At 47.7% G+C, this 15,630-nt stretch overlaps 1 protein-coding gene across 1 annotated transcript; it reads right to left on the bottom strand.

Annotated features, from left to right (window-relative positions):
* Nucleotides 1-3,392: 3,392 nt before the first annotated feature.
* LOC147706781 (uncharacterized) lies at nt 3,393-12,893 on the bottom strand. The gene is made up of 3 exons (XM_086925582.1): nt 12,774-12,893; nt 4,876-5,227; nt 3,393-4,584 (listed from the first exon to the last, which is right to left on the bottom strand). Exons 1-3 carry the CDS (start codon nt 12,891-12,893, stop codon nt 3,791-3,793), a joined length of 1,266 nt encoding a protein of 421 aa, XP_086781708.1. The 3' UTR covers nt 3,393-3,790.
* Nucleotides 12,894-15,630: the final 2,737 nt, after the last annotated feature.

The following is a 15,630-nucleotide window of genomic DNA, read 5'->3' as shown; positions in this document are numbered from 1 at the left end:
TCCGATCTTCACAGAGCCCCCAACAGCACTGATGAGGGGGTATTAAAAAGCTTGTGTCCCCCGCTCCCAGGCCCCCACCTCCTCCGTACCTGCCGCGATGGTGCTGCGCTGTTCTCGGGTACTGCGGGGTTCTCCTCCCGGCGCTAGATGACTAGGCCGCCACCTCTGCTGCACCCCGCACCAGGGAAACCGGGCTCGAGCCCCTCTTGTCTGTCCGTAGTCGGGCCGGTCCGCAATGATGGTTCACCCCCCTTCTGCTGGGCTGGCTGCGGAGCACAAGCGGTCACCCCTGGGCCCCAAGGTCAACGCCCCCGCATTGGAATCCTCTGGCTCTATGCCTCACGGCGGGTGCTGGCCTGTAGTGTTGGTGTGGGGGCCGCTACCCCACCAATGGCTTCCCCGGCCGCTCCTCACCTCAACTTGCCGCTCTAGTTCTTGGGGCTATGGGAACCCCTGGTATATCTGGCGCAGATCTCGCCCCACGTGGCTACAGGATCCTCGATACCGCCACCGGCCGCAGGCCTCCCTCGTCGCTCCCGCTGCCCGGGCTCTCCTACTCCCTCGGGCCGCCAAAAAAGGGGGCGGACAGCTGCGAGGGGGTCGCTCCGACACTCCGTGTGTGCTCTCGCGGCCCCCCTCCAACGTCCGGGAGGCCTGCCCGCCGAGCAGGGCAGCACGCGTAGGCCCGAGCACTTCCAGCCTTAGGCCGCGTCCTGGCCTCAGTTTTGGCGCTGCCACTCTCCGGGCGTGTCCACCTGTCACCCGTCTCTGGCTGCCGCTCCCCCAAAGGCAGCAGCGGAGCCGCTTGAACCAACAGCAGGCAGTATGAGGGCCAGCGCCGCTCCCCGGGGTCACTGCAGACGCCGCAGCTGCAAGGACTCCTTGATGCACGCCTCGGACTCACACGGCTTCGGTCACCACTTCAGCGTCACTTGCCACCAAGAACCTCGGTCCGCCCCTGCCACCAGTGCCCTCAGCAGTCAGGGTAAGTCTCCTCTTTCTCCCACCCCTGCCACAGCTTCATGAGGGGGAGAAGTGCTGTGTACACGGTCCGGGAAGGGCAGTAGCTGAGGAGCACTCGGAATGTGCGACCTCTCACTCTGCCATCTTGGCCACGCCCCCCGTCAAGTTATTTTTACAACCTACTAGTCCATTCTGGCCAGTGAACTTATGCTGGAAGGTAATAGCTGTTCTGTTAGAAAGTGAATAAGCAATAAATATGCCTTTTATTATTGTTTTTCTCTTGACACATTTGCTGCCTATACAAGGACAGAGGTTAATGTGTCTTTTTAATAATTGTGACTTCCTTATCCTGGAAAATTGTGTTTACTTTTCCTTCTCTTACTACAGTTAGAGGCTGTTGTCAAGTGAGCTATCTGAGAATCATTGTGAAACAAAAGGCTGCAAGATGTTGGATCTTTCTAACACACAACATGTAAATAGCTTGTAAATAAATAGGACAAACATTTCATAATATATCAGGAATAAGCACATTTTTTTTATTTATTCAGAATAGTGATGCAAGCAAAGTTTTAAAAAGGAGCAAAACATATCAGAACACTTTACTTGGTGCAGAAACTCGATTTCCAAACATTATTGTTTGGACACTATTAAGTTTTATCAGTAAAACTACATGCCAGTAGAAAATATTGTGGCCATTTAAATGGAAAATCTGCTGATTACAAATGACAATGTCCTACCACTTTATGTTTTAGTTATGTATTAATCAAAAGTGATAGTTTTTGAAGATGATTTGAGAAACATTCCAACCCCTGCCCTGATGACAATGCTGTTAAGGAACTAAGGGCCAGATGTAGGTAGCCAAATACCGGTCTGTAACGGCTGAAAATACTGAATTTCGTCTGTTACTGACTGGTATTTGGATATTGAGATGTAGGGGCCCAAAAAAGACCGAATCAGTAAATACGAGTCGGTAATTTGCCGAATCGGAATTTACCGAATAAGAATATTCCGGTTCGGTATTTACCGATTCGGTATTTATCGATTCAGAATTTACCGAATTCTTATTTACCGAATCGGTAAATAAGAAATGGTAAAAAAATCAGTTTTGAGATGTAGCAAACTTCTAAAATACTGAATTTCATGAAATTCGGTATTTAAGAGTCGGTATTTACCATGGATTGAAAGCAGGTGGTAACCAGGTGCAGGCCATAAAAAAGGCCCCAAAATGCAACATTGTGACCAGAATGGCGGCATTCTACGTGATAGCAAGGCGGCTATGGATACAGGCAGCAGGAGAGAGGGTCTGGAGAAGGGAGGAGCAAGTCTACAGACAGAGGATAACGCTCTTTCAACTCACTGAGCCAGAGATATTGCAAAGATACAGGCTACACCCCCAAACCATCCTGGACTTGATCAGGGACCTGCACCCACTTCTGGAGCACCCAACCCCCAAGGGCGCATGCCGTCCCACCCCATGTGCAGGTGCTCTGTAGTCTACACCTGCTTGCATCTGGGAGTTACCAGGGGGTGATTTCTGTGGTAGGTGGGGTATCTCAGAGCTGCCTGTCCCGTTTCTTCAGGAAGTTCCTAGAGGCCATGATGCTGAGGATGCATCATTACATCTGCTTCCCTATCACACACGTCGAACTATTGAAGACCAAGACTGACTTTTATCAAATTGCACATTTCCCACACGTCATTGGCTGTATTGATGGCACCCACATCCCTATCTGCCCACCTGCTGCCACAGAGTACATTTACAGAAACAGGAAGTCAACCCACTCTATCAATGTACAGGTAATCTGTGATGCCAACAACATAATCACAGACATTGTGGCCAAGTTCCCAGGAAGTACCCACGACTCATACATCTTTCAGAACAGTGGGATCTACACACACCTGACAGCGGGGGAATTTGGCGAAGGATACCTGCTAGGTAAAACACTGTGACACACCCGATAGATATATCAGATGTATGTGTATGTGTGCATGTGAGTAATGGTTTTCTCATTTACATATAGGGGATAGTGCATATGCCGTCTGCTCATTCATCCTGACACCCTACCTCAACCCTGAAATCAGCAGCCAGAGACGATACAACGTGGCACACAAATCCACTAGGAACGTTGTGGAGCGCACCTTTGGCCTGTTAAAAAGCGGTTCCGCTGCCTCCACAAAAGTGGAGGGGCACGGCAGTACTCACCAATCATCTGCTGTAAGATAATTGCAACTTGTGCAATGTTACACAACCTTGCTACAAAGAAGGGCACAGAGGTGGAATTGAGCGACTATGAGGACCACGACGATGAACATGCACTGCCTGAACCAAACACAGCAGGAGTAGCGCCACCAACAGATGGCAGACAGAGACGGGCAGAGATCACACAGAACTTTTTTTGAGTAAGTAAAGAGACACAGACAGGTGGAGTATGCACCCAACATAGTTTAATATTTGGCACTACGCAGTAACTCAAACGCACAAATGTGCGACACAAATGTCATCAATTTAATAATGAGAGTTCTGGGTCACTTCCCCATTTAAGGTCATGGAGTGTGGGCTGTATAAGTCATTTCCGGCCACGCCTACCAGTGCCAGATGAAAGTGGCTGGCTGTCCTCACTGGGTGTTTGGGGTGTTGGCTCACCATGGTGCCTGCTGCTCCTCCGTGTCTCAACAACAGGGGGGCTTGTCATGCTGCTCCTACTGGTGCTTTCCTCACTTTCTGGTACATCCAGAGCAGCAGTTTGTGCTGTCTGTGCATTAAGCAGCACCTCTACAGCACCGGTCACCCTTGCAAGGCCCCTAGAAACCTCATTGCTGCTGTGTGTTAGTCCCTCTTGCATGTTGATGCAACGTCTGCATAGGAGGGAAGTGGCTGTGGCCACGCATGCTGCCTGTCCTTGCGCCTTGCTAACCTGTCCTGGTCCAGTTTAGTGCACAGAAGCTGCACCGATTGTGACATGTCCCGCGCACCTGTGGCCATCTCCCGCATCCCTGCAGCCAACTCCCTCATACCTGATGCCATCTCTTTGTTCCCATCAACCAGTGCACTGATTTCCTTCCCGATGTTTTCCATGTTTACATTCAGGTTCCTCATCTGCCGTTGCACAGACTGGATGGCCTTCCCCTGCATTCTTTGTATCTTCACCATACTACCCTCCAGCCCACAGAAGACACATGGAGCCTCAACATGTTGTGCAGCACTGCTATTTCTGGACCTGCAGCGTCTGGTACCTGTACGGGCACCCTCTGCGCTGGACTGCTGTGTGGCAGTGCTTCCTTCCCCAGCCAGGGTTTGAGTGTCATCCCCCTCCATTTCACCTGCTGATGTTTCCATCTCAAGCAGTGGAAGAACAGCATGCCTCCTGCTCTTTTGGGGTACAGGTGTTGTTTGCGGCAGTGACGCAGGAAGTTTAGGTGAGGACAGTAGCAGAGGGGATCCTAAACGCTCTGGGGATGCATGCAGATGTGGAGACATTTCAATGTCTTGTGATTGTGGCAGTGGTGTTGGTGCAGCAGTTTCCTCTGTGACATTTTCTGCACTTGTGCCTGCCTCCTGGCTGTCATCCCTCTGAGGTGCAGTGCCTTCCTTCTCCCGGGTACGCCTGCGAGATGTCTCGCCTGTGGACATAAAAGTGTACATTAACTCTGTGATACTGCCTCACTGCTTCTACAATTAAATTAATCTCACAGTAACACTGTACATATTGCCTCAGCTTGACTATGACTGATAAGTTTTGCCTAACTTGTTGCTTGGTGTGCTTTATGACATTGTAGGTCTTTCAATGACTACATGTCCCATGATGCTTTGCTCATGTGTAGTGCTACCCCTACAGGAGTGGGGTTAGCTTTGCCACATAGGTAAAAAGGGAAGGTGAGGGGGTGGGGGTGTTTGGTGTGCATGCGTCTTACCTTTTCTGGTGGCAACTCTGGCTGAGCTGTCTGCATCTCCCAGTCCACAGACGCTCTCTGGTTCAATGGTGGACTCCACCAGCTCCTCCAGCTCAGTCAGGGGAGGTGCACGGTTCCTCCCTCCTCCAGTTTTGTTTGCCTCTTTGTGTAGCTCTGCATTTTGTTTCTTTGTAATACTCCTGAGGTCGTACCACCTCTTTTTCAGGGCATCTATGTCCCTTGGAGTTACTCCTACAGCATTCACCTTCGTCTGTATTTCAATCCAAATGTTTCTTTTGGCAGATTCAGCCACAGTCAGGGACAGCTTGCCAAACAATTTGTGGTGTTCCTCAACCACCTCCTCCACTAGGACCTGCAGCTCGATGGTGCTAAATTTTATTTTTCTCTTCCTCTCTGGAAGTTCCTTTTCACTGCTGCTTGCCATTTTACAATTTTAAAAGCACAAAAGTTTTCCTGTGGCTCAGCGACTCAGCTCTGCTTGCACTGCTTCTCCAGAACCTTCTAATTACTTGCAGCTGCCTGGGAGTAACCACTTCCTGGTTGGGAGGGGTGGGTGGTAGCACCTGATTGGCTAACTCCTAAGTTTCACTTTTCTTTGCTTTCCGAAAAAGCCCATAGGAATGAATGGGAAATACTGAATCGGTAAATACCGCATCGGTAAATTCCTTATGGCAGATACCGAATTTTACCGATTCAGTAATAAATACCGAATAATGACCTAAATAGGATTTACCGATTCTAAAATACCGAATCAGTAAAATTCGGTATCTTAGAATCGGTAAAACCTATTTACCTACATCTAGCCCTAAGAGGCAAGTCAGGGGTCATGTGTATCCTATATGTGGCTAGATTTGTATTACATATGGAGTAAATGTTTAGTCTATTAAATCAAGCAAAATAATTTTTATATAACAATCATGCTGAACTTGAGTAGTTTAAGTTTGTTTCATATATGATAATGAAGAAAATAGCGGCTCTGTGAATTTAAATATTTGCCCAGGATCACATAATGTGAATCCAGTTTATGGGCCAAGAACATGACAGTTAGGTCGAGTAGATTATTTAAGTCACTTGACCTGCACGTCTAGTAACATTTTTATGATTGTTCGAGGCCTGCTCCTTTCTCTTTGCCTTGCAGGGCTTTCATCCATAGACCTCCACCGACCAGAGACTAAAGAGACAGCAATTCAGACACACACCGAGGAAGTCTACTATTGAGGGAAGCTGGGCAGATATATACAAACCCAAGGGGAAGTCTTAGACTTCATAAACATAAAACGTATGCAGGGCGCGATTGAAAATATTTTAAACAACTAGGTTTAACTAGTTTATAAAGTGCGTGGGCACAAACTGTAAGGTTCGGAGTAGCAGATTCTGGATCAACTGAGATATACACCAACAGGCAATTATCCGCCTCAAAACACTTGCCAGGTAGAAGTATAGGGTAAGAAAAACTAGGATTTGGAATTTTTCCCAAACATGTTTATCAGGGTTTTAAAGATTTAATTATAGGTGGAAATATTTTGATGGGTCAGAGGAAAATATGCAAATTTCTAACTTCTTCAGTATTCTTTGGAAAACTGCAACATAGCCTGCTGGACAGTATGAACCACCTGTCCAGTTACAGGGCACATACAATTTATGGTTGAGAATAGAGATCGGAGACCGTAGACTTTAAAAGAGGATGTCGTAGATAAACCTGAACAGCAGAGGGCAAGACTCTATCTGTCAGCAATGTGACATATGGCATTTCACATCCTCTTACTCATAACCTGTCCCCAAATATGACAAAATCCCCTGCTATAACAAATTCTCCAGAAGAATAAGAAATATTTTGTTTTGCTGAGCTTTATTATGTTGAGGTATTTTGTGCAGTGTTGACGTGTCATGTCTTGCTATAGCATTCTATGTTATGCTGTGCTTTATATCATGTCCATTTTGTTATGGTACGTTAAGGTAAATTTTAAAGGGGCTATTCTTTTTAAAGGGTTAGTAAAGAAAATAGTAGCTCACTTTAGCCAGTCCTGCATCACTAACCAATCACCAATAATAGGCATTCTATAATATTTGATGATGTCAGCTGGGCTGTTTAGAGCTATTGTGACATTCACCAGATTGACCCCTTCAGGCTTATGTTTTTTGAGCAAATTCAAACTAAGTGCTGGCTGGCTATGTGCTTCAACTCCCTTTACGTTTATGGGGAATTATAGCGTTTTTGTGGCTTTTCTAACTGGAATTTTATGACAGAGCTGGGACAGAAGCACAGAATGCTTATTCTGCATGAAGGAAAACTCTGAGATGGCAGAAATAGCAGCCAAGCACTGGACAGCCTGTTAGACTGTCGGATAATCAAAAACTTGCATAACACCACAGCAGTGGTGTTGAACTGGAAAATCTTTGTCAGTGCTTTTAAATATATAGGATGTGACAAAAAACATTTAAATGAATTGGGAGAGAAATAAGGGCAGTGCTTTAAAATTCAGCCTTTGCGTTACTTGTGAGAAGTAATAACATTAAAATGGAGACAGGGCCACTGGAATTTTGCGATTCTGCTGCCATTTTCCCTTAATTCTAGATTTGCGGCATTCGTCACATAACCCATCTTCTGCTGCATAATCTGAAGATTTTGAAAATAAATACATTTTGCTTCTAGCTCAAACTAATCAAAAGTACTGGAACGACTTTCGCAAAGGCTGACTAGTTATCTTTCAGGGTCTTATTCCTGCATTTGGATGTTAAATTGTACTAATAAGGTGAATTCTTTACCTAGACAATGTTACTATATGTAAAAACGATACAATAATGAAGTAATACTATCACAAACTATGCTGCATACATTCCCATCGACCCAATTCAAGCAGGAGACTCCTGATATTTTAAGCCAAAAATGGCTTCATTTTGACTGTCTCCCTCTTTAACCCCTCCCCTGCTGATGACGGAACTGCTCCGTCATCAGCCGCGGTGGCGCTGTGCTGATGACGGAGCGGTTCCGTCATGGCCCGCCCGACGCGCCTGCGCGGATTCAGCGCCTGCGCTGGGCGTTCTATTGAGCGAGCGGGGCCATGACGGAACCGCTCGGTCATAAGCACAGCGCAACCGACGCTGGTGACGGAGCGGTTCCGTCACCAGCATGCACCCGCCGCATTTCCGCCCCGCCTGCCCCCTTAGCACTGCGGCGGAATAGCCGCCGCAGTGAAGGGGTTAAATTGTTTCTACTTCAATAGAAGGCAATGGGGGAAACATATTCTCCTGATTCTTATTTTTTTATCTTCCTCTTTCTCCTTCTAAGCTGTTAGTAGGTATGCGCATTTCACTGCATAATTTGTCTTTTCCTGCTGCATCCTTTAGTCAATCCTGCTCCATAATTTAATAAATCATTGGCTGCAATATTCCAGTGGCCCGGTCTATCTGAAGCCCATAGGATATATTGTATGTTAACTTCCCATTTTGCATGCACAATAATGACACCTTGCAATTCTCTATGAGGTCGGCAACTCCCATTTTCAGAGGCTATCTTGTAAAAGCCAGCTATTGGGTCAAAAAGGGCAGCACAGACCACATATTCGCTTCTAGTGAGAAAAAATGTGCATAAATGGAAACAGGTGCACATCAAATAAAATCACTTTAGGCCTTATCCTCACAAAACTAGACTACACAATACAGTAATTCACCTTTCTTCCCCCTACCCAACCCCTAAATTTCCCACCCCCCCAACATCCTTATCTTGCAACTGTAACTCCACCTGTTGCATTGAACTGTCAACCTTTACATCAATAAACACTTTAACCTACATCTAATATCATCTAAGTATCATAACTCAAAACTTTTCCTTTGCTTCCTACAGGCTTAACAGTATTACCTCCCCATCCTCCCATTGTACTGCTTCCCCTATGTTCACATCCATCATCTTAATGTATAACTATGGCAAGTAAAACTGCCCCCTGCCACTTAGAAAAGGTCTATCCCCTACCTCCCCTCTTCTGACCCCACCCCCCTTTAGGAGCTTCGCCACTCCCCATAAAAGTTTTCTTGGGTGCCTCTCTATATCAAATATAGCTCCATCCCATACCTTGATAAATGGACCCTGTCTCCTCTGGAAATATCTGGTGCAACAAATCTCAGCTCTGGATGTTCTACTCTTCCAAAACTTTTCCTCCCTACAAAAGACCCTCATATTACTATTTATCTTTTGCTGGGCTTTGTCAATGATGGCTGGCTTGACCGCCCCTCTCCAGTGTTGCCGCGGAACAAATTCCGTCCAGAAGACAAATGTCCCTCTCCACTGCCTCCTAATCTCCAGCCTATCCCTCTTCATCTCTTTTAGCAGGGCGAGGCCTTTACAAACCATCATGTTCACGTACATGTAACACAATAATGTCAGGACACCTGGGCCTCCTCAGTAGCTTATTCAAGCATTGTAAAAGTTCTCGCCATCTCATAACAACTTTTCCCTGCCACTTCACTGAAAAAGCTTCTTAGCCAGCCCAAGGCTACACCCTTGACCCTTCTGGAGTTCATGCTATTCTGTCCATTTAATAAATGTATCTTTCATGATCTATATCGACAAATCAATTGCTTCCAGGCCAGCTACCACAGCTGGAAAGAACACAATTTTGAGATACCGCTTTAAAACCATTCATAACGCTCCTTCCTGTTCCCCGCACACATATCGCTGGAAGCAGTCTGACGACGAGCGTCCCAACTTCATATTCCTCTCCCTGCCCAAGCCCCTCTGAGCTACTTCTGTGGCCACACCAATTCTAAAAGAATGTGTCCCGAAGTCCCCCGGGATCTCCCCAGTGCTTCCCAATGGTTCTGCATGAACCAAAGCAGCTGATGTGCAGTCACCTGGGCCCAGTCAAAGTGAGAAAAAAATCCCCTTGATGCCCCGCTAACCACCTGCCACTTTGTTCCCCACTGTACTGGACACACATCCATGACTGGGAAAACTTGAAGCCAAACTCTTTTCCCAAGCCCCTTCCAATCTGTCTTGGATTACCGAATGAACAATACTAGCCCACCTTCTTCACCTATCAGGTCCACCAATTCCAAGCCGGGAATACCTTTCCTACCCAGCAGTTCCAAAACACGGAAGGCCGCAAAAGGGTCAGAAAAAACCCATTTCCCCCTTTCCTTCAAAATCGCCTGCAGCGCCACTATTATTTTACAGAGCAACTGCTGTGATAAAGGCCGTCTCAGCCGAGGTGCCGACCCCTTTCCCTAGACCATCCCTCTAGCATTCTCCTTTCTTGTTCCCCGGCTATAGGCGTACAGCCCCATAAGAGCTTGCCCATAAAGGCAATTTCTGCCAGTTTTCTGACTATAGTGACCCCCAAGAGCCCTCTCCCAATCAGTGTGAGGATGTACTGTACAACATCTTCCTCCCTGTCCTACTTCTCCAACCTCCATTTTTCCCTCCACCAGAAACTCACTCCAGGCCAGATCATGCCCTTTTCTAGTGGAAATGGCCAACAAGTCTACTAGCTACTGCAGCATCCTCTTTCTCCTATGCTCCACATGTTGGTTGGTACCATCGTCCTGTCTTTGTTGGCTTCCTAGCCAGCCCTTGAAACCTCTCCCACTGTGAATAAGACAAAGTGTCCGCAATGTCATTGTCAACACCTAGAACGTGCTTTGCCTTGAAGGCAACATCATGTTTCAAACAACACATGACGAAAACTCACAGCAGCTTGAGTGCTTGTTCATCTTTAGCTGACTGCCTATTCACCACGTGTACAACTGACATAGTATCTACTCTGAATAAAACCTTTCTGTGAGCAAGCTCCTGCCCCCATAGCATCACTGCCATGACTAAATGGAAGAATTCCAGAAAGGCAATGCTCCTACCCCTCTGCTTTCATGCTACAGGCCATTCCTCTGTGCAGCACCTGCCCTGCCAGAAAAGCCCAAAGCTGATCCCCGTCAGACGCGTCTGAGAATATCTGCACAGCCCACCAACATTCCTTTGGAGTGATCATTGGAAATCCATTGAAATTTTTCAAGAACATGTGCCACATGCACTGGTCCTCCCTTCTGCCCGCCGACAGAAGCATGTGATGATGAGTCAATGACAGCCCTGTTAAGGACATGCCCAAACACCTACAGAAACACCTGCCCGTCCTGACTACCCTACATGCAAAGTTCAAATGTCCCAGCAAGACCTGCATCTCCCTGACCGTCACCATTTGTTTGTCCAGCATGGCACCCAATCACAGTTGCATTTGCACCTTCTTGTCCACCGGTAGGCACACCTCCATGAATCCAGCTCGATACCCAGAAACGAAAGCACTACTGCCGACCCCATAGTGTTTTTGCAGAGCTGTACCTCGATATCACCCATGAGCTCTTGAAAACCTGTCTTGTTTCCTCCCGCCCCTTAGCACTGGAACAAATGTGCCAGAACAAGCCTTTATTGAAGCCCCAACACATCCCCATTATTCAACCTGTGTTTTGGCAGCAGTGGGTGGGTGGGGCTGTAAGGGCCGATACACCAAAGGCCCACCCACTCACTATGTATGTCAACTTGACTGACCTTATCATTTGTTGATATGTCAGTGTCCTGGAAAAGCAACCAACAAGCAGCACACTGTCGACTATGCGGTTTTTGTAATGAAACGTTAACTCACCTTCTGTGTGCTTGACCCTCGGTTAAAACCGATTTTTAACGAATTGACCATTTGCACGTGCAGGCAAGCCGTGATACGTTGGTTGGAAGGTTCCTCTATAATCTTGGCGTGCCGGGGGGTAAAATATCTGGCAAAAGTAAGGGAACTTCTAAAGCACGCCGATTTAGAGGACATTGATAAAGTATGAACAAGGACGGCAGGGGCTTCAAATATGGCTCTCCTTCACTAGTCCAAGTAGAAAAAGGACTGCAATCCTATTTCACAAGATAACAAGAACAATACAGAAAAACGGCAGCTGACCAAACCTTAACCCCTTCGATGCTCATGACGAGCTCAGCTCGTCATGCAGTACAGTGCTCCTGTGCTCATGACGAGCTGAGCTCGTCATGAACAATGGGAATAAATGAGAGTCAGCACAGGAGGAAAATCTCTCTATCAGCGATGGTGTTAAAGGAAAGTTTGGCATTTTAAATGGACATTTTATCTTAAATAATTTAACCTTTGGATAATTTCGGTCACTTGAGCTCCTTGGAAAGTTGTGTATAATAGAACTTTAGCAGATTGTTTAACCAGTTACCCAACATTTTATGAGCTTTATTAAAGTTATTCAGATGTTATTATTGCCAAGCTCATTGCTAATAAATGATTTAATGTAAGATTAAGTTTAATACTTTTTTAAGTAATCATATACAATAAACTTTTTGACATTGACATTTGTTAATGTAAGTCAGTGTCAATTTCCCCCTACTAAGCTTCCGTGTCCCATGCCATTCATGCCCTAAACTCCTCGTAATAATGTGCCTAGGCATAGCCTCCGTTCGTGATGTGTGCCCTATGTATGACGTCCATGTATTTAAATAAGGATGCACACCGCTCAGGATATTTTTCCCAATATATGCTTGCGAAAATGAGAAAAGCCGCCATATTTATCTATTGTCATAGGTAGCCTTGGCTATCTAGACAATTCAACTTCTTCTTTCGACCCCTCCTTGGCCCGTATTTCCCCGTGCAGGAGCTTCAGCATCCCCACGTACTCACCCTTCCATATTCTTTCCTTGGCTGCTAGCATTAAATGCGCTCCAATCGGCTTCATTACCCTCATATACGGCAATTTCTCGAACTTTAGTTCTTTACTCTTGTTCGCCTTTGTGTCACCCCCCCCCCTCTGCAGTCTTCCTGACTTTATTTCTGCTCTGTTTTCCCTTGCCGCACATCCTGTTCTTCCTTTGCAACCGTATCCTATGCCTTTGACTCCTGACCTTCCGCCTGTACCTTATCCATTCCCACCTTGGCATTGTGCACTGGCCCCTTTGTGCCTACCCCTGCGTCTTTTACGTACAGTCCTTTCTGCAAACGGACATCCTTGTTACCTTCTTCAGTCACCGCATTCATCCCCACAGACACCCTGCCTTTTTGTGGTGTATTGTCCTCTTCGAAAGTGTGTGAACATTAGAAATGCGCACATCCCAGTGTTTGGGCACTCCCTCTGGTTCACAAATAGATTGACTCCATACGGTTTTATGAATTTATTCAATAAAGTTACTTGTTTTTCAAAAGTTCATCAGTGGATTATTTGCATCCAATTCGTAATATTTTTCACAAAATCATCATCACTCCAATGCATTTCGGGTCCATTACCCTTTCTCAAGGAGCAGTGTAAGCGGAGCTGTGAATGCGGTGCGATATAGGATTTTGGGTGGGGACAAACGAAGTCTCCAGGTCGTTGACTGTAACTCCGGTTCGCCGGGCTGCAGTGACCTGGTGTAAAGGTCAGCCTCCTCATTGGATACAACCAGTTGTGAACGGACTCCACCAGCTGCTTCCATCCACTGTGTCCCCGTTCTGTCGTGACTCTCCTGCAAAGAAATAAGAGCAAGTGTCTTATGTGAACTCCTCTGAGCACCCCTCGCCCACCACCTGTCCTTGTTTTCCTATGCATCCTCCACTATTTTCCCTTCTTCAATATTTGTTTCAGCATAATCCATTTGGTCTTGCACCTCACGTAGAATCCTCCCTCGCTGTGGGCGCCTAGCCATCATATCAAACCTGTTGTTCACCTTACGTTTCACAGAGATGTCCCTATCTGAGGGAAGACATGATGCCGTAGTATGCCCTCCTGTGTCTACCCCCACTGACGCCTTTGATGCCACAGTTCGCCGCCCAAGGGGCCGCATTGACCCGTCTCGTTCGTTGCACTACCGAAGCCACCCCAGACCTTCGAGTAGCAGTGTTTTCGCTTTCCCATGTCGCTATCCAGATGGCCACCCTAGACCCTGCCATCTCTTCTCCTCTGATTCTGTGAGACGCATAAGACTCTCCCAGGTCTAGATGTCCTCCTTGACGCTGTCCCTGGAAAATAAAAGGCAGGTCCGGTGTACTGTTGTTAAGGTCCTTCTCTCCCTAATCCTCCCCCTAATCTGGCATCCACAGCCAACTCCCCCCGTGGCCCATCCAAACTAGCCTCTCCGCCTTGCCCACTGGCCTGTCTGCACCACCCCGTCCCAAATGCCTCCTACCCCCTCCTTCTCGAGTGTCCTTCCCTCAGCACCGGTGCTGCCTCCTCACCCAAACTGTGGCGGGTATAAGTCTGCGGCAGGGGCTTGACCACACACCCCTGTCCAGCCCCGTACCATTCCCTCACTCCTTCCTCCTCCCCCAGGCCCGCCACATCACTCCACTTTAGAGCTGCCACTATTAACACGGAAGCAGGTCCTTCCATATATTGCTGGGCACCCCCCTGGCAAATTCTCCATGCTTTCTCCCTGCCCCTTACTGTCTCCCTTTTGTTGCAACTGCCCCCACCCTTTTTCACTTTAAAATCCCTGCAATGCTGGGGGGGCCTCTCTAACCACCCCCTTGCTGAAAAGGACACAGGGGCCATTTCACTACTCCCCCATCTGCCTCCTATGTCTCCCCACTCCAGCTGCATCTGGCACTTTTTGGGGCCAGGACTAGCAGTATCTATCTCCCCTCCCAGTCTGCTGTCCTCTGGCAGACAGTGCGTCCCCATCAGTTTCCTTTCTCTCATGCCATCATAGGCTTCATTTCCCTTTGCCCCCAGTCTACTACACTCCACTTTAGAGCGAGACACCGCTTTTTAACACTCCTTGTCAATTTCTCTGCCCGCTGCCTTCCCCTCCCGTGCCAGCTGGGTCTTGGCTTCCCTATCCATAAAATCCAATGTGAGCTGACGTGCTGGGCCTTTCCCACAGTGTGACCCATGCGTCCCTCGCGGTGCTGCTCTCCTGGCTATGTGCAGCCCCTTATGCTTACCTGTACACCGTTGTTCCCCAGCTGGCTACAAACACGGGGCAAGCCCGCAAGGACCGCTGCTGCCACAAAATCTGCTGCACATCTTTCTGGATGTGCCACGAAATGCGCGCCCAGGGTGAAAAAATCCAGTGCAACCTGCCTCTGCAAGCAGGCACATGGCTTCAAGTAACCGAGAATCCTCCATGCCAAAATGACCTATATTTATGCTACTAATCCTAATGACAAAAGGCTCCTGAAAAAGCTCCTGGCTAGACTAACAGCCACCTTGTCACCTACCAAAATGGTGGCTGTCTATATAGAATGACCAGTTATATACTGGGCATAAAGCCCAAATAAGGCCAGCCCAAAAGAAGCCCAATGTAGCCCAGGCTGCACAATTGCCCCCAAACTCGCCAGGCGGCACACCTCCTTTAATTTCCTGTGGGACACATTCTAGTGTTCTGCAGGAAGTTGGACTTCCAGCCACTCCTTTGAGGCTGGACACACTACACCCACACACCCATCCATCACGGGTGTCACGAGTGACGTGACCCCGTAAATAAAAGGGCCCGGGTGCAGGTGCTCGTGGCCAGTTACTGCTATACAGCCCCTGGTGTCTGTGTCCATCATTACTGCAATGTGGGCCCGAGGCCTGTAATATCCGGGACCGCGGAGTCAGCGGTCTAGTTACTCGCGCACCGTGAGGTGCGCATACACGAGCGCATGACGTAACGCGCCCTCTTATAAAAATAAAGGAGGCGTGGCCGGAGTTAGTCCGGACCACGCGGTGAACCAGAGCCCATGTGTCCCGAGTGTCTTTTACGCAGCAGTGCGCTCATCACTCTGCGCCTGCGATCCAGAGACACGACAATGGCGA

Source organism: Lissotriton vulgaris, chromosome 6 (genome assembly GCF_964263255.1).
Source record: "Lissotriton vulgaris chromosome 6, aLisVul1.2, whole genome shotgun sequence".
Taxonomy (NCBI): domain Eukaryota; kingdom Metazoa; phylum Chordata; class Amphibia; order Caudata; family Salamandridae; genus Lissotriton; species Lissotriton vulgaris.
The sequence above is the reverse complement of the archived record's forward strand: the minus strand, read 5'-3'. Positions and strand labels throughout refer to the sequence as shown.